This window comes from Furipterus horrens, unplaced genomic scaffold (genome assembly GCF_987537825.1).
Source record: "Furipterus horrens unplaced genomic scaffold, mFurHor1.1.pri manual_scaffold_3, whole genome shotgun sequence".
In the NCBI taxonomy this organism is placed as follows: domain Eukaryota; kingdom Metazoa; phylum Chordata; class Mammalia; order Chiroptera; family Furipteridae; genus Furipterus; species Furipterus horrens.
In genome coordinates, this window is record NW_028327173.1 from 23,660,591 (window position 1) to 23,673,822 (window position 13,232).

The following is a 13,232-nucleotide window of genomic DNA, read 5'->3' on the forward strand; positions in this document are numbered from 1 at the left end:
TAAATGGTACCCAACACCAGGGTTTACATGGTCTTTCTAAGCCAAATCCCCCAATTTGGTGGCTTAGGTAAGTCTAGGATAATGGTCTGATTCTAGATCTTACTAGAGAGTAGACCCAATAATGATTCTGAAGAAGCCTGATTTGCTCCCAGGTTTCCCAGGCTCTCTGGTCTGTGGGGAGAAGCCATTCCTAGTCCTGGTGAAAGCAAGGAAGGGCCCAGGGACTTAGCTGGTCTCCTTGCCCCACTGTAAAAAAATTCCTAGGGCTGAGCAGAAAGCAAACAGGACAGGATTTGGACTTCACTCAAGAATGTGTCTTTATTGAAGAATTTGTAAGAAAAAAGGATGAACCCTCTGTAAAAAGAGGAGATGTTGCCTCCGAACAGCAGGGAGGAATGAGAGACCTGGGTGGCTTCCCAGAAGCCAGTGTTTCCAGCACGACTGGCTCCCCTTTCCTGGCGAGCACTAGAGTGCCACACTACTGCTAGGCACTCCGACCCAGCCCTCCCCGCCTCTCCTCCCTGTCCCACAACCCTGGGTCCCCTGCAGCCATGTGCCAATGGCTTTCTGAAGGCCCAGGAACAGATGTGCTAGGCTTGCCTCTTAATGGGGTCAAAGTGGGTTTTGCTTTGGAAAAATCAAACAGGAATGTAAAATGGTTGAGCTCTTTCTAGTCCAACCAAAGATGACTACATCTATCCCCTTAGAAGGGAAAGGGAGCAAAGGATTTCCCTCCTGAATGTACACATTTAGGGGGTAAATGGACTATATTACAGTCTGCTCTTACTAGCATGGAAAATAGAGACAAGATTAGAAGAATATATAACATCCGTGTTCAAGAGTCACTCAGTTCTAGAGGGCAGAGGGAGCACAAAGGCTTTCTGATTCCACCAGCGCTCCTGATGTCCTGGAGACGGTCATTCCTCTCCAGCAGGGAGGTTGTCCTCAATCCGCCTGATGAACCTCATCCGGATTTCCGTCACACCGTCCCCTTTCAGAGTGTCCTGGACAAACTTGGCCTCCACAGCCATCTGGACCTGGGGGACAGTGGGATAATAAAGGAGTGGCTACAGAGTCACAGCCTCTGGGGAACCATTGGGGATAGGGATATAATTGGCTCATCCACAGCAGCCAAAAGAGGCAGCTGGTTTTCCACATGACAAGATTGTCAATTCCAACGTTCCCTTATAGAAGGCAGTGGCCCTGACCCATAAGGAAAGATTTGGCAAAGAACACACCCGAATGAGACTGTCACCAAATTAAGTCAATCTGGCAATGAATGTCCCAGGCTTTGGGTGCTGGCAGCACCATCTCTGAATCTAGCAGGGCGGCTCATCGCCATGTAGACGTCTAGCTTGCATCCTACGCTCAGGAGCAGCAACACCACCTCAGGCAGCCAAGTGCTAGGTGAGCCAAAGGCCTTTCTTCTCTCTTTCTCCCTCTTATTGACATTTATCAAGCCACTACTACATTTCAGGTGTCCCAGAAGGTAAAGAGCTGCACTCACCATCTCCAAGGCTCCCCGCAACACCCCACACAGGAGATTGGAATAAATAAGGGATGAGTGGTTATCAGGAAGTTCCACAAAGTCCACCAAGGGGTTATTTTCCAAAATGAGGGAGAATTCGTCACCAGCTGGGCTCCAATTGGTGATGCTTGGCGTGATGCCCAAGTACATCTTGAACGCCACCTGTCAGAGGACACACAAAAGCATTATAGGAAGAGCAACAGCGGCTGTACAATAGGGAAGGTGATGGGGTAGCAAAGGGGAACTAAGTAGCTCAGGAATAGAACTCTGACCCCTGCAAGACACTGAAACTTTGGGTATTCAAGGGAAAAAAGGCATCTGTGCACAAGCCCACACCCCTCTCTTGCATACAATTAGGCAGCAATTTACTGTCCACCTGCACTTAACGGAGAGCACTGATCTTTTGAGTGGGGTGCTCTCTAAGCCTTTCTTCTTCTTCTTTTTAAATTTATTTATTTATTTTTTGAGAAAAGGGCAGGGAGAGAGAAAGAGAGGGAGAGAAACATCAATGTGTGATTGCCTCCCACGCGACCTCAACTGGGGACCTGGGCTGCAACCCAGGTATGTGCCCTGACTGGGAATCGAAGCAGCTACCTTTTGGTTCACAGAGGGGAACTCAATCCACTGAGCCACGCCAGCTGAGGCTCTAAGCCCTTCTTCTTGGATGGGAATACAGGTCCTGGGGCAGAATTACTCTGAAAATATCCTTCTCTCTATCCACTCTCATAATTCCAAACCCTCACAAAACTCTCCACTGTCAGCCCTCTCTTGGATTTGGGCAAGGCCAACATGCTGTACATCAGAAAAAACCAACCTTTAGGTAACTAATACTACAAAGCTACAGGTATTTTATCATTTATTATTACTCCTATATTATGTAACACTAATATTAATAGCAAACATTTACTATATGGATACTACATTAAGTGCATTCATTTTACCTGAATGCTCACATTCATTTTTCATTTACTTTTTACAACAACCCTGTGAGGAAGCTCTTATTTTCTTCATTTTAAAGATGAGGTAACTGGACCCTGCCCAGGTGGCTCAGTTCATTGAAGAGTCATCCTGTGCAACAAAAGGCTGTGACCTGGATTCCTGGTCACAGCTCAAACCTGGGTTGCAGGTTTGATTCCCGGTCAGGGTGGGTACAGGAGGCAACCAATTGATGTTTCTCTCTCATATCGATGTTCTCTCCCTCGCTCTCTTTCTCCCTTCATCTTTCTCTCTCAAATCAGTAAATATATCCTCAGGTGAGGATTCTAAATAAGTAAACAAACAAACAAACGGAAACTGGTAATTAAAAGGGTAAAAAGTAAATTACCTAAGAACTAGTAAGTATTGGAACCAGAATCTGAAGCCAGGTGTGTCTGCATTCTTAACCGCACACTGCTCTGCTACATCTTCACAGCTGAGGTCTGGCTTTGATTTCAGCGGGGCTTGAATCCACAGGGATGATCCCAACCACTCTTCCCTTTTTTCATAATTGGTACTATTCCCAAACCACCAGGAAGGCTTCTTTGGCCCAAACAGCTGCCTAACTAGTCTTTTGAAACACTACAGGCCTCTCCAAAGGAGAGAGAGTGGTAAGCTGTGCCTCCCAAAGACAATCCTTCAGCATGGCCAATTGGCCCAGGATAATGACCTTGGCAATGACATCTGCAGTTTCCCGAAAGTCATGGCACCTCCCCACATTTGACCGTGCCAAGAAATCTTCAATCAGTCGAACTCCAATGTTATAGCCCCTGGGAAGGAAATGAGAGAACAGACTATATTACAGGGTGTGAATGTCTTATATCTGCACATAAGGCTGTCAGTGGTAAAAGGAAAACAGAGGTAATTCCAAAACCCCAATAAAGGAGCTCGTGGAAACCAGAATGTTGGTTATGAGCGACAGGACCCTGTTCTGAACTCCAAAGGACCAGGTGGATTCATGTACTAGCGAGCCCCATCCTTGCTGCTCCTGCAGAGGAGCTCACTCACATTTTGTCCAGCTGTTTATTCACATCTTCATCATTTTCATAGTCCTTGCATAGTTGGGTGACCAGAGCCCCATAGGTCAGGGTGAAGAGCTCAGAGCTCTAAAAAAGATACAAAAGGCAGTCAGGACCAAGATGCACAAGAAAGTTTGGTGAGAGTCTGGACTGGCCTCAGTGCAACTGTCAGGATTCAAAGGAAGGTCACCTGTGTCTAGAAGGAGAGAACATCATCCACTATGGCGTGGCCAAGGACTTTCGCTCCTCAGGGTCAACATGGCAGGGCTACAGCCAGACCCAAGGCAAAACAGGCTGTAAAAGGCACTGAGCAGTCACTCTTCCAACACACCAAGGTGGACTTCTGCCAACCCTGAACCCCCCTACAGCTACCAAGCGTAAGCTCCAGGCACCAGAATCTAGTGTGGGAGCAGAAGTTGTTCACTAAATCCTGTGAGAGACAGTCCCAAAGCAAACCTTTACAAATGAGTCTCTGTGGGTTAGCAGGTGGGCCCAATAGCCTCCCCACACCCTAGCACACCGGGAGTGTCTGGCCAAGAGTTAAACTGCACTCCAAGGCCCCACCCAGGAGCAGCACCCCCCCACAGTGAAGCAAGGAAGTCCTAGATGAAGTCCACTGCACAAACGACACCCTCTCTTCTAAGTCATCAGCATGGGAAAAAATAATGTTCCTTTTGACACACAACTAGAATGTTCCCAGGAAAGGGGGTAACTCTGAAAGGAATACAATTTTTTGTGTATTTGGAACACGATATTGACCTAGACTGGTTTCTATTATAATCACAGTTAAAAAATCACAAAAACTCTTTCTCAGATAAACAAACTGAGAAACAGAGAGATGTGGGAGGTAAAAAGAATGACAAAAACCAAGATAAATGAAAGACAGAATCAAAGCAGCAGGTTGGGGAAAAGGCACCATCAGAGTTAAACAGAGGGAGAAATGTGTTAACAGTATATTTGGACCAATGGATTCACAGATACAAGGCTTAAAAAATCAAGACTGCCACTCAATCACTCCCTTCTGAAGCTTGTCAAACTCTGAGCAGAGCTAAGTGTTCTGGGGAACAGATTTCAAGTAATGTAAACACCCAGGGTCTCAGGACCCAATGCTTCTCACCTCATTCCTACAGCCTGGTGGTGAGGTCACTGCAAGAACAATAATGTGAATGCCTTTTGCTTACACACTGCATTTTATTTTTCATCTCATTTTCCACCCCACAATAACTCTGTAAAGCAGAAAGGGCAGGAATTAATCTCATTTTAAAGATGAGGAAACTGAGACTCAGAATGGTTAAGTAATTTGCCCAAGGACAAACAGCTAATTATTTTTTAATGATTTTATTTATTTATTTTTAGAGAGAGGGGAAGGGAGAGAGAAAGAGTGGGAGAGAAACATCAATGTGTGAGAGAAACATTGTTGGTGGCCTCTCACATGCTCCCAACCGGAGACCTGGCCTGCAACCCAGGCATGTGCTCTGACCGGGAATTGAACCAGTGACCTTTGGGTTTGCAGGCCAGCGCTCAATCCACTGAGCCACTACACCAACCAAGGCCAAACAGCTAATTACTGACAAAAGTAATTCTGGGGGACAAAAACCAAGAGTTTCTAAGCCAATGTTCATTCTATACACTATTCCCCACAATTGCAATATTAATAAGCCCCCTAAAACAAAACAAAACCTTTACCTGTACTAGGAAGTCAAAGAAAATCAGTTCCAGAATCAGGAAGTTCTTTAAACTCAACTAAAACAGTCAGATAGGGTATCTCCAAGAGACCATTTACCAAATATGGCAATTAAGGAGAGGCTATTAAGGAGAAGAATGGTTTTTTTAGTAAAGTTAAGGTTTGGCACTAGAATGGCTTGGGCATGAATGTATGGAAACAATCCAGCAGTAACCAGTCCATAGACTTGGCATCACTGCATTAAGTCAGGAAAGCTTTCCTTCCATTATTAATGAGCCCTTGGACAGAAACTCCAAGAGCCTCAGCCCTCCATGATGCCAAGTATCAAGCATATCATGACGTTATCAAGTTCCTTATAAATGCAGCAGCCCCCAATTTACTGATAAGAAAAATCAAGGTCCTAGACAGATCAGTCCATGGTCACAGAATCAATATGCCTGGGATTTGGGAACGGGATCCCTAACCCAGGCTCTCCATCTAATTTGCAAGTCTGCCTCCATCTCTCCATCTTCAATTATAAACCAAGCCTATTTGGAAGCATGTGCAAGATAAATATATAACTTAAACATCTTCATACTTTAAAAATAGTAATGGGGCTGTCGTATAGAAATAAATCATTCAATGTTTACTATGTACCAGGTACTATATAATTGGAGGAAGACAGATAATAAACCAAACAAATATAATTTATGGTTTGGTCCTGGCTGGTGTGGCTCAGTGGATTGAGCACTGGCCTGCAAACCAAAGGGTCACGGGTTTGATTCCGGGTCAGGCCACATGCCTGGGTTGCAGGCCAGGTCCCCAAATGGGGGCATGTGAGAGACAACCAATACATCAATGTTTCTCTCCCTCGCTTTCTCCCTCCCTTCCCCTCTCTAAAAATAAATAAATAACTTTTAAAAATTCATTACTTAGTTTGTCATCTACACTCTTTGTGCACTACATATAAAATATATATATATGGTTTGCCAGACAATGATAAGTGCTGTGGAGGAAACTAAGCACGAAAGGAGACTAGGGGGTATTTATGTTTGTGCGCGTGTGTGTCGGTTTTAAATAGAGTTGTCAGAGAAAGAAAGCCTCATTAAAGTGATATCTGTAGAAAAACTGAAGGACGTAAGGATAAGCCATGAAGGTAGTATCTGGGTGAAAAAATTCTAGGCAGCAAGTGTAAATTCTATTCCCTGAGGTGGGAGTAGGCTTGCCATGTCTGAGAAACAGCTAGGAGACTAGTATGATTAGAGGAGTGAACAAAAGAGAAATGAAGAGGAAGGCAGAGAAGTAAAGAGGAGGTTGCAGAATCTGAAGACCTGGGTTTTCAGTCCTGTGACCCTTTAAAGGTTCCATGGGACCTTAAAGGTCAGCGATTTCAACCAGTCCAATTTCTTCAGCGAATATAAATACCACATTTTCCCTCCCAACAAAAACATGAATCTCTTGTGCGATGTTTCTATTTTCTGATTGCTTTATGTTTGATAATAATGATCATCAATTTTTATAAAACTTTCAGAATGTTTCCACAGTTTCTCACTGTTCCTCATAACAATCATGAGAGGTTTGCAGAACATCATTTATCCCCATTTTACAGGTGACAGTTTAAGTTACTGAGACTCAGTCTTCCTAGAGTTCAGCACTGTCTGCAAAAAGCGATGTGACCCTAATCCATCGCTTAATCTCTCTGAATTTCAGTTTTTCCCATCTGTACAATGGCAACAATACTGTCTACCCTTCAGGGTTACTGTGGGGTTCCAAGATGTTTGTAGAGCGCCCAGGGCATGGTACGAGCTCAAGTAGATATTTTCATTTTTAAACTGGTTCTCTGTGGTGTAGTGCCAGAGAGCACCCTGAACTAGGTTCAAAGAGGGAGATTTTCAATCAGTATGAAGAACTTTGTAACAACCAAGGCATCTAGGAAGAATATCTGGCTTGCAGTCAGAAGGCCTACTTCAGAGTCTGAACTTGCCACTTGCTAGATGCTAGACCCCAGGTCACTTCACTTTCCTAACCCTCCATCTCCTCACACAGAAACAGCAACAGCAGGATCTGTCATGCCAATAATTGGGAGGATCTAATGAGATGATGGACTTCAAGTTGCCTGGCAGACCAAGACACCATAGCAGTGGTTTCACACTGACATAGCCAACGTGATTTCCAAGTACTTGAGGCACAACCTGGGCAGAGTAAGCTAAGCCAAGCCCTGCACTCAGGTGAACTACCACTGCACTTGATGGTTTTCAGAAGGCTTTTTAGTTAGCACCCAAAACAAAACATCAGACACTCCTTCGGGGGGCTGATTTTTGGAGCTAATGCTCCAAGAGTCAAGCTTATATTTTTGTCAACACGAGTGACCTCGTGCGAGTGCCCCCAGCAGCTGGGGAAGGAAGGTCAGTCACAGGACTGAGTCCATGCCTCCTGTCATGGAGGCTCTGAGGGCCGCTATTAAGTGGTAATTTATCTGAGCTCTGGGGAATAGAGCAGCTGGCGTTGGGTTACTAGTAACACAACAGAAAAGAAGGGCAGGCCTGACTGCCCATCAGATTCAAGAACCAAACACTCTACAGACACACGAAGACTAATATCTTTGCTAATAAGAATGCTAGCTGACATTGACTGACTTCCAACTGTGTTCACACTGCTCGCTTTGCATGCGTTATGTACCTCAATTAATCCTCAGAACAGCCCTATGATATAGATACTATTATTACCTTTATACGTTTTTTGAAAGCTAGTGAAACTGGTGCTTAGGACTGTGATTAAACTTGTCCGAGGTCACACTGAAAGCAAGTAGGGAAGTCAGGACTCAGTCCCGGACAGCACCGCGCCCATGTTGGCACTTTTCTGAATTTCACAGAGCGTGTGCTTCTCAGGTTAGGGACTAGGACTTCATCTCTGCCTTTCCCACACCACCTAGCACAGAGCTTTGCATATGGTTGGGACTCAAGAGAAGTTTGCTACACAAATAAGCTGTTTTTACTTGGGAACATCAACCCTTTAAGTCTTGGAAGGCTTAAGTGGAAACGCAGCAATCAGAAGACTGCGGACTACAGAAGACTGCGCTGACTGGGAAGAGGGCTATGAAAGGTGGGGTCTCCCCAAGCAGAGAGGAGAGGAGCATGTGAGAACCAGGTGGCTAAAAAGAGGAGCATGTGCAAGCCCCAAGTAGATACCAGTAGGAACTGAAAGAGAGGACACAGCAAACCTTCACGGCATTTGTTCAATAAACGGACTGCCTAGAGCCAGGCATTAACCTAGGTGCCGAGAATGGCGCAATGAATCACATTCTCATGGGGGAGAGTGAAAATAAACGATATATAATTTATAATGAAACATTTTAAATGAAATCGTGCTGTGAAGAAAAACAGAGTAGAGAAACAGAATAGAAAACTAATCATGTGATCAGGGAAGGCTCTCTGAGGAGGTGACATTTGAGTAATTGTGCATGAAGTGACTATCTGGAGAAAGGGAGTTCCAGGCAGCAAGAGCAGCTGCAAAAGTTCAGAGGCAGGAGTGTGTGTGCTGCTGCCCCTCCATAACTCCCTCACTTCAACACAGCTGAATGAATACTGGCGTTGGGAGGGCAGGCTGCAGGTCCCTACTAAAGTAGTATTAAAGATGGCAATATTGACTTCAGGTTGAAAGAAAAAAAATAAAGTACAAAATAAGAGCAAGTTACGAAAACTAAGCAGGAAGACTGCTCCTTCTGCTCATATCTTGAGAAAAGGAGGTGGCGGCCCCGGTCAGGTAGCTCACTTATAGCCTTGTCCTGAGGCACCAGGGTTGTAGGTTCAATCCCTGGTCAGGGCACATACAAGAATCAACCAATGAATGCATAAGTGGAACAACAAATCAATCTCTCTCTCTCTCTCTCTAAAAGCAATGAATTTTTAAAAAATGAAAAAAGAAAATAAAGAAAAGGTTGTAGAAACATTTGCTATGCCCCATGCATGTTATACTGAAATTTCATTTAATCCAAGGTGGGCATTACTGCCCCATTTTATAGATAAGGAAACTGAGGAACAGCTGAAAAAGACAGAATTCCAACCTATGCCCATGCCTTTCCCCTATATGACGGTTTCCTAGCAAAACATTCTCTTTTCCTTTCCTGTTTAAACTCTTGGTATTTCCTCCAAAACAGGAATTCTTAACCTGTAATCTGTGGAAGGGGCCCACAAACCCCCCCCCCCAATCTAAGTAAATGTCCATGCATATGTTTTTCTATTTAACATTTCTGGGGAGAAGATCCATGATAGGTACCTCAGCTTCTCAAAAGGGGTCTGAGGAAAAGTTAAGGTACTACTCAGGAGCAACGGGGACTCCTGCAGCACATTTTGGGTGGCTGTTCCTCGTGTAAGAGGCAAACGTGTGACAGAAGTTGAATGATCCCCTCTAGGGCTAAGTGTCAGCAAAAGACCCCTGATCTAGATGCCCAGCATGCAATCTTGGATATTCAGTGTTTAAACTGGAAAACAAAGACAAACATCATGAGAAATTCTGGAGGAAGAAAGAATATGCCAAAGAAAAGGAACACTTGCCAAGAAGTCCACTTAGTTTGGAGGAAAATGTCATCTACCTTAGTTTCCAGGCCCATCCCCTATCCACCGCCAAACCGGATGGGACTACACAGTGCCCCAACACTCCCAGGACAAGAAGGGGGCCTCCCCTTACCAGAGGGGCACCACTTATTGCCTGCGCTGGCCCACCGGACAGAAAGTTCCTTTCTGGCAAGACCAGTATCTGAGCTTCTCTTACAAGGCCAAGGCAAGTGTGAGAGACGGTATGGCCTGCGAGGCTGAAGTATTACCTTTGGAGTTAAGAGAGACAACGGTTCAAATCCTAAGTCCTCCTACCTGTAAATCTGGGCAAGTTATGTAACTTCTCGGAGCTGTAAAATGGCGATACTGTCCTTCGTCTGAGAGGACTACTTTGCGAATTAAATGAGATAATACACGGAAAGTGCTTGGCCCTGTGCCTCACACCAAGTGAGAGCAATGGGCGGTTATTCCTGTTACCACCATCGTTGCTGCTGGCCTAGCACACAGGGGCACTGCTGCACTCAGGCCCGGGACGCCCCCGGGATGGCTTTCACCTCTCAAGCCCCCAAGCAGCCGCCTCCTTCCTCCGGGAGAACCCCCATCCCACCCCTCCCAGAGCTCAGAGGACGGCCCGCTCCAACTGCGCCCTGCGCCGGGCTCCTTCCCCAGAATGCCTCTATTCTGCCCCACCCGTCGAAGTCACACGCTCAGAGTTACCATTTTCTTGCTCTCGGTGCCACGGTTCGCCTGCCTCGACATGATGCCGGCCACCCACCCCGCCTCGCCACAGGCCCACTCAGCGACCTCGTCTGAAACGGTTCAACTCAACCGTGGCCCCTCAGCCTTCCGTACTGACCGGCACCGGCTCACCGCGCCTGCGCGGCCTGCTGCCGGGCACTATGGGATTCGTAGTTCGGCCAAAGAAGATAACTCCCTCCCGCCCCTTCCAGATAAACGTCAGATTACCCGACCCAACTGCTCCGCTTACAGCACCGCCCCTTAGCGCAGCTAGACTACAACTTCCAGAGTGCTCCGCGCGCGGCTAATTTGCAGAGCCTGTCTTCCCCTAGGTTGCATTCTGACCACTGGGTGGCGTCCGCACCTTACTAGTAATCCTGTATCATCCACAAACTTCCCTTCCCTCCCTTCTCCCCACCCTCAGCCCCCACTCGGATATGCTCGGCAAATTCCTCTCTTCGGGTTTGGTCTCGGAAAGTCCCTCTTCCAACTAGCTTCTTATGCTGTTGCTGCAATTGAAAACTAGAAGATCACAGGATGTCCAAAAAAACTAGCAATGGTTCACATGCAAATCTGGCTTCTTCGTTACAAAAATATTTACTGACCACCTACTATGTGTCAATCATTTTGCTAGTGACTTTCTCTTCAAACTACCATCTGTCCCCAAACCCCAAATGCAGCCAGTATCTGCAACCTACCACCTGTGACCTTCTGATGGAATATCCAGGGTATTAGGTAAAAGTGCCGGTCACTTTCTCCCTGCTCCCTCCACTAGAACAAGTGCATTGCCTGGCTTCCAGAAAAGCTCCCTAGTGTTGGTGGTAGTCAGTCCTGGGTTATAATCCCAGTTTTGCCATTTCAGGCAAGTTGCAGGTTCTCTCTCAGTTGTTATGAAGACTGGTGAGCCATGTATGCAGAGTACTTGGGTGCAAAGTAAATGTGTATTCCCTTTCTTCTAGCCACTCTCTAAAAACAGCCCAAAAAACAGGCCCCAGAAACACCAGGGTTATGTGCTGGCCACACCCTCTCCCATGACCAAGGGGAAGTCCTACATTCCCTGACCAGAGCCTATGATTTCAGCTCCAGCAATTGCTCTCTGGCTGGTCAATTCTGAGGGGCAGGGCTGGAGTAGCAGAACACCCTCTCCTCACTGAGGCCTGGTTGCCTGATTCTGCAGCAGCTGCATTCTAGCCCCTAGCTTTCACCATGACAACCAGCCTGTCCAGACTTGAGCCAACCAGGCTGCAGAAGTCTGGGGGGCTCAGGCTGCTCAGGCTGAAAACCAGTGCCCAGATTCCCCTGGTCTCTCCCTCAGGGGGCAGGACAAACCATTACTATACCCTGCTCCCTGTGGCACAGACATTCTCGGGCCTCTCTAGAGGCAGAGTGCCCCTTGACTCTCCCTCCTGGGTTATTGCCTAGGGGAGAGGGCCAAGGGCCAAGGGTTCTGGGAAGGAACAGAGGGGGTGGGGCAGGGAAAGCAGGGGTCAGCTAGCCCCCAGAGGCGAGCACAGCCAGAGAAGAGCATCTTGCATTCCCAAGAGAGAGGACAGCTGAGGTGAAAGCTGCAGTTGGCTGGCCTGTCAGTCTGGGCTCCTCCCTGCCGGCTGCCTTTGGCTGCCCACAGAAACCTGAGTCACAGTCACGGCCAGCCACCCGACCCCACCCAGCCTGCTGTCAAGCAGAGAGGTTCTGAGGAGACTGGAAGCGGAGCCTCTCCTTGCCTGTCTTCCAGCCTCTGATATTCTTCCTCTCTGCTTGTGATTCTTCCTCTTGGCATCTTTTCCTTTGGGACTCCACAAAGTGTCATCGTTCCTGAATTAAGGGTGTGAGGTGCAGTTCATCTCAGGCTGAACTATAGGCTCTCCTGGTTTAGATGGGAATTTAAAGGCTCCTTAGGCAGCTACTCCAAGTGCTTTTAGCAAAGCTCCCATCATCTTCCCAAATCCCAATTCCTCTCTACCACCCTTCAAGGCCAGGACGTTTAGAAACACTAGGCATCCTCTCCCCAACTTCATCTCCTTCTCCCAGAACACAGCAAGGACAGTTTCCCATCCCTAGCAAGGGCTTTAGACAAGGACCTCTTCCCAGGAACCCAAAGGATTGAATTTACTTAGCCTTGGATCTGAGTTTCTCCCCCTCCAGTCCCTCTCTGTTTGTCAGGCTCCCCTAGAGCTGGAGGAAGGGAGACCTTATTGCAGCTGGTGTCACCAACCCCCTTGAGGACATTCTCCACCCTCAGCACCAGGGAGCGGGCCCTAAGGGCTACGGCTCCCCAGGAATGCAGTCTGTGCTCGAGACCCCTTCCAGCAGCAGTACCTTGGGGGTGGGGTAGGAGAATCTGGTGTTGGTTCTTCCCAGCTGTCTCCACCCCACCAAGAGGCCCCTCCCACTTCCTACTTCATGGGTAAGAAGACAGCCCGCAGGGCCTTGGTCCTGATTCCTGTCCTCTTGTCAAATCTCCTAGTGATTTCCTTCAGCCCTCCATCAGGTTCATCCTGGACCCCGCCTCACCAGACCTAGGAAGTTGTATAAACTCCTGCCTCTCTGTTAAAGCATCAGAAAGGGGACATATTTCTGATCCCCATTCAGTGACCTGCCCCCAGTCCTGCCTGTGATGAGACTAACAGCTCATTTATTCCTGTTTCTCTAGAGGGGGAAGGGACAGCCCTGGGCATTAGGGGAGGCAAGGGAGAGTCGACAGTTCCCAGCTCATCTAAGAAGTTTGGCGGTCCTGTTGGAGCTTTAGCTCAGGA

At 47.2% G+C, this 13,232-nt stretch overlaps 1 protein-coding gene across 1 annotated transcript; it reads right to left on the bottom strand.

Moving 5' to 3' along the window:
- Positions 1-292: 292 nt before the first annotated feature.
- Positions 293-10,625, bottom strand: TRAPPC3 (trafficking protein particle complex subunit 3). The gene is made up of 5 exons (XM_090269110.1): positions 10,456-10,625; positions 3,512-3,609; positions 3,174-3,273; positions 1,508-1,690; positions 293-1,037 (listed from the first exon to the last, which is right to left on the bottom strand). Exons 1-5 carry the CDS (start codon positions 10,495-10,497, stop codon positions 918-920), a joined length of 543 nt encoding a protein of 180 aa, XP_090125236.1. The 5' UTR covers positions 10,498-10,625; the 3' UTR covers positions 293-917.
- Positions 10,626-13,232: the final 2,607 nt, after the last annotated feature.

Excerpts from the sequence above, each read along its gene's own strand:
- TRAPPC3 (XM_090269110.1), bottom strand. The coding sequence starts at position 10,497 with ATGTCGAGGCAGGCGAACCGTGGCACCGAGAGCAAGAAAATG. Across the intron at positions 3,610-10,455 it reads GCACCGAGAGCAAGAAAATG|AGCTCTGAGCTCTTCACCCT; the intron begins GTAACTCTGAGC and ends TATCTTTTTTAG. Across the intron at positions 1,691-3,173 it reads CTGCAGATGTCATTGCCAAG|GTGGCGTTCAAGATGTACTT; the intron begins GTCATTATCCTG and ends GTCCTCTGACAG.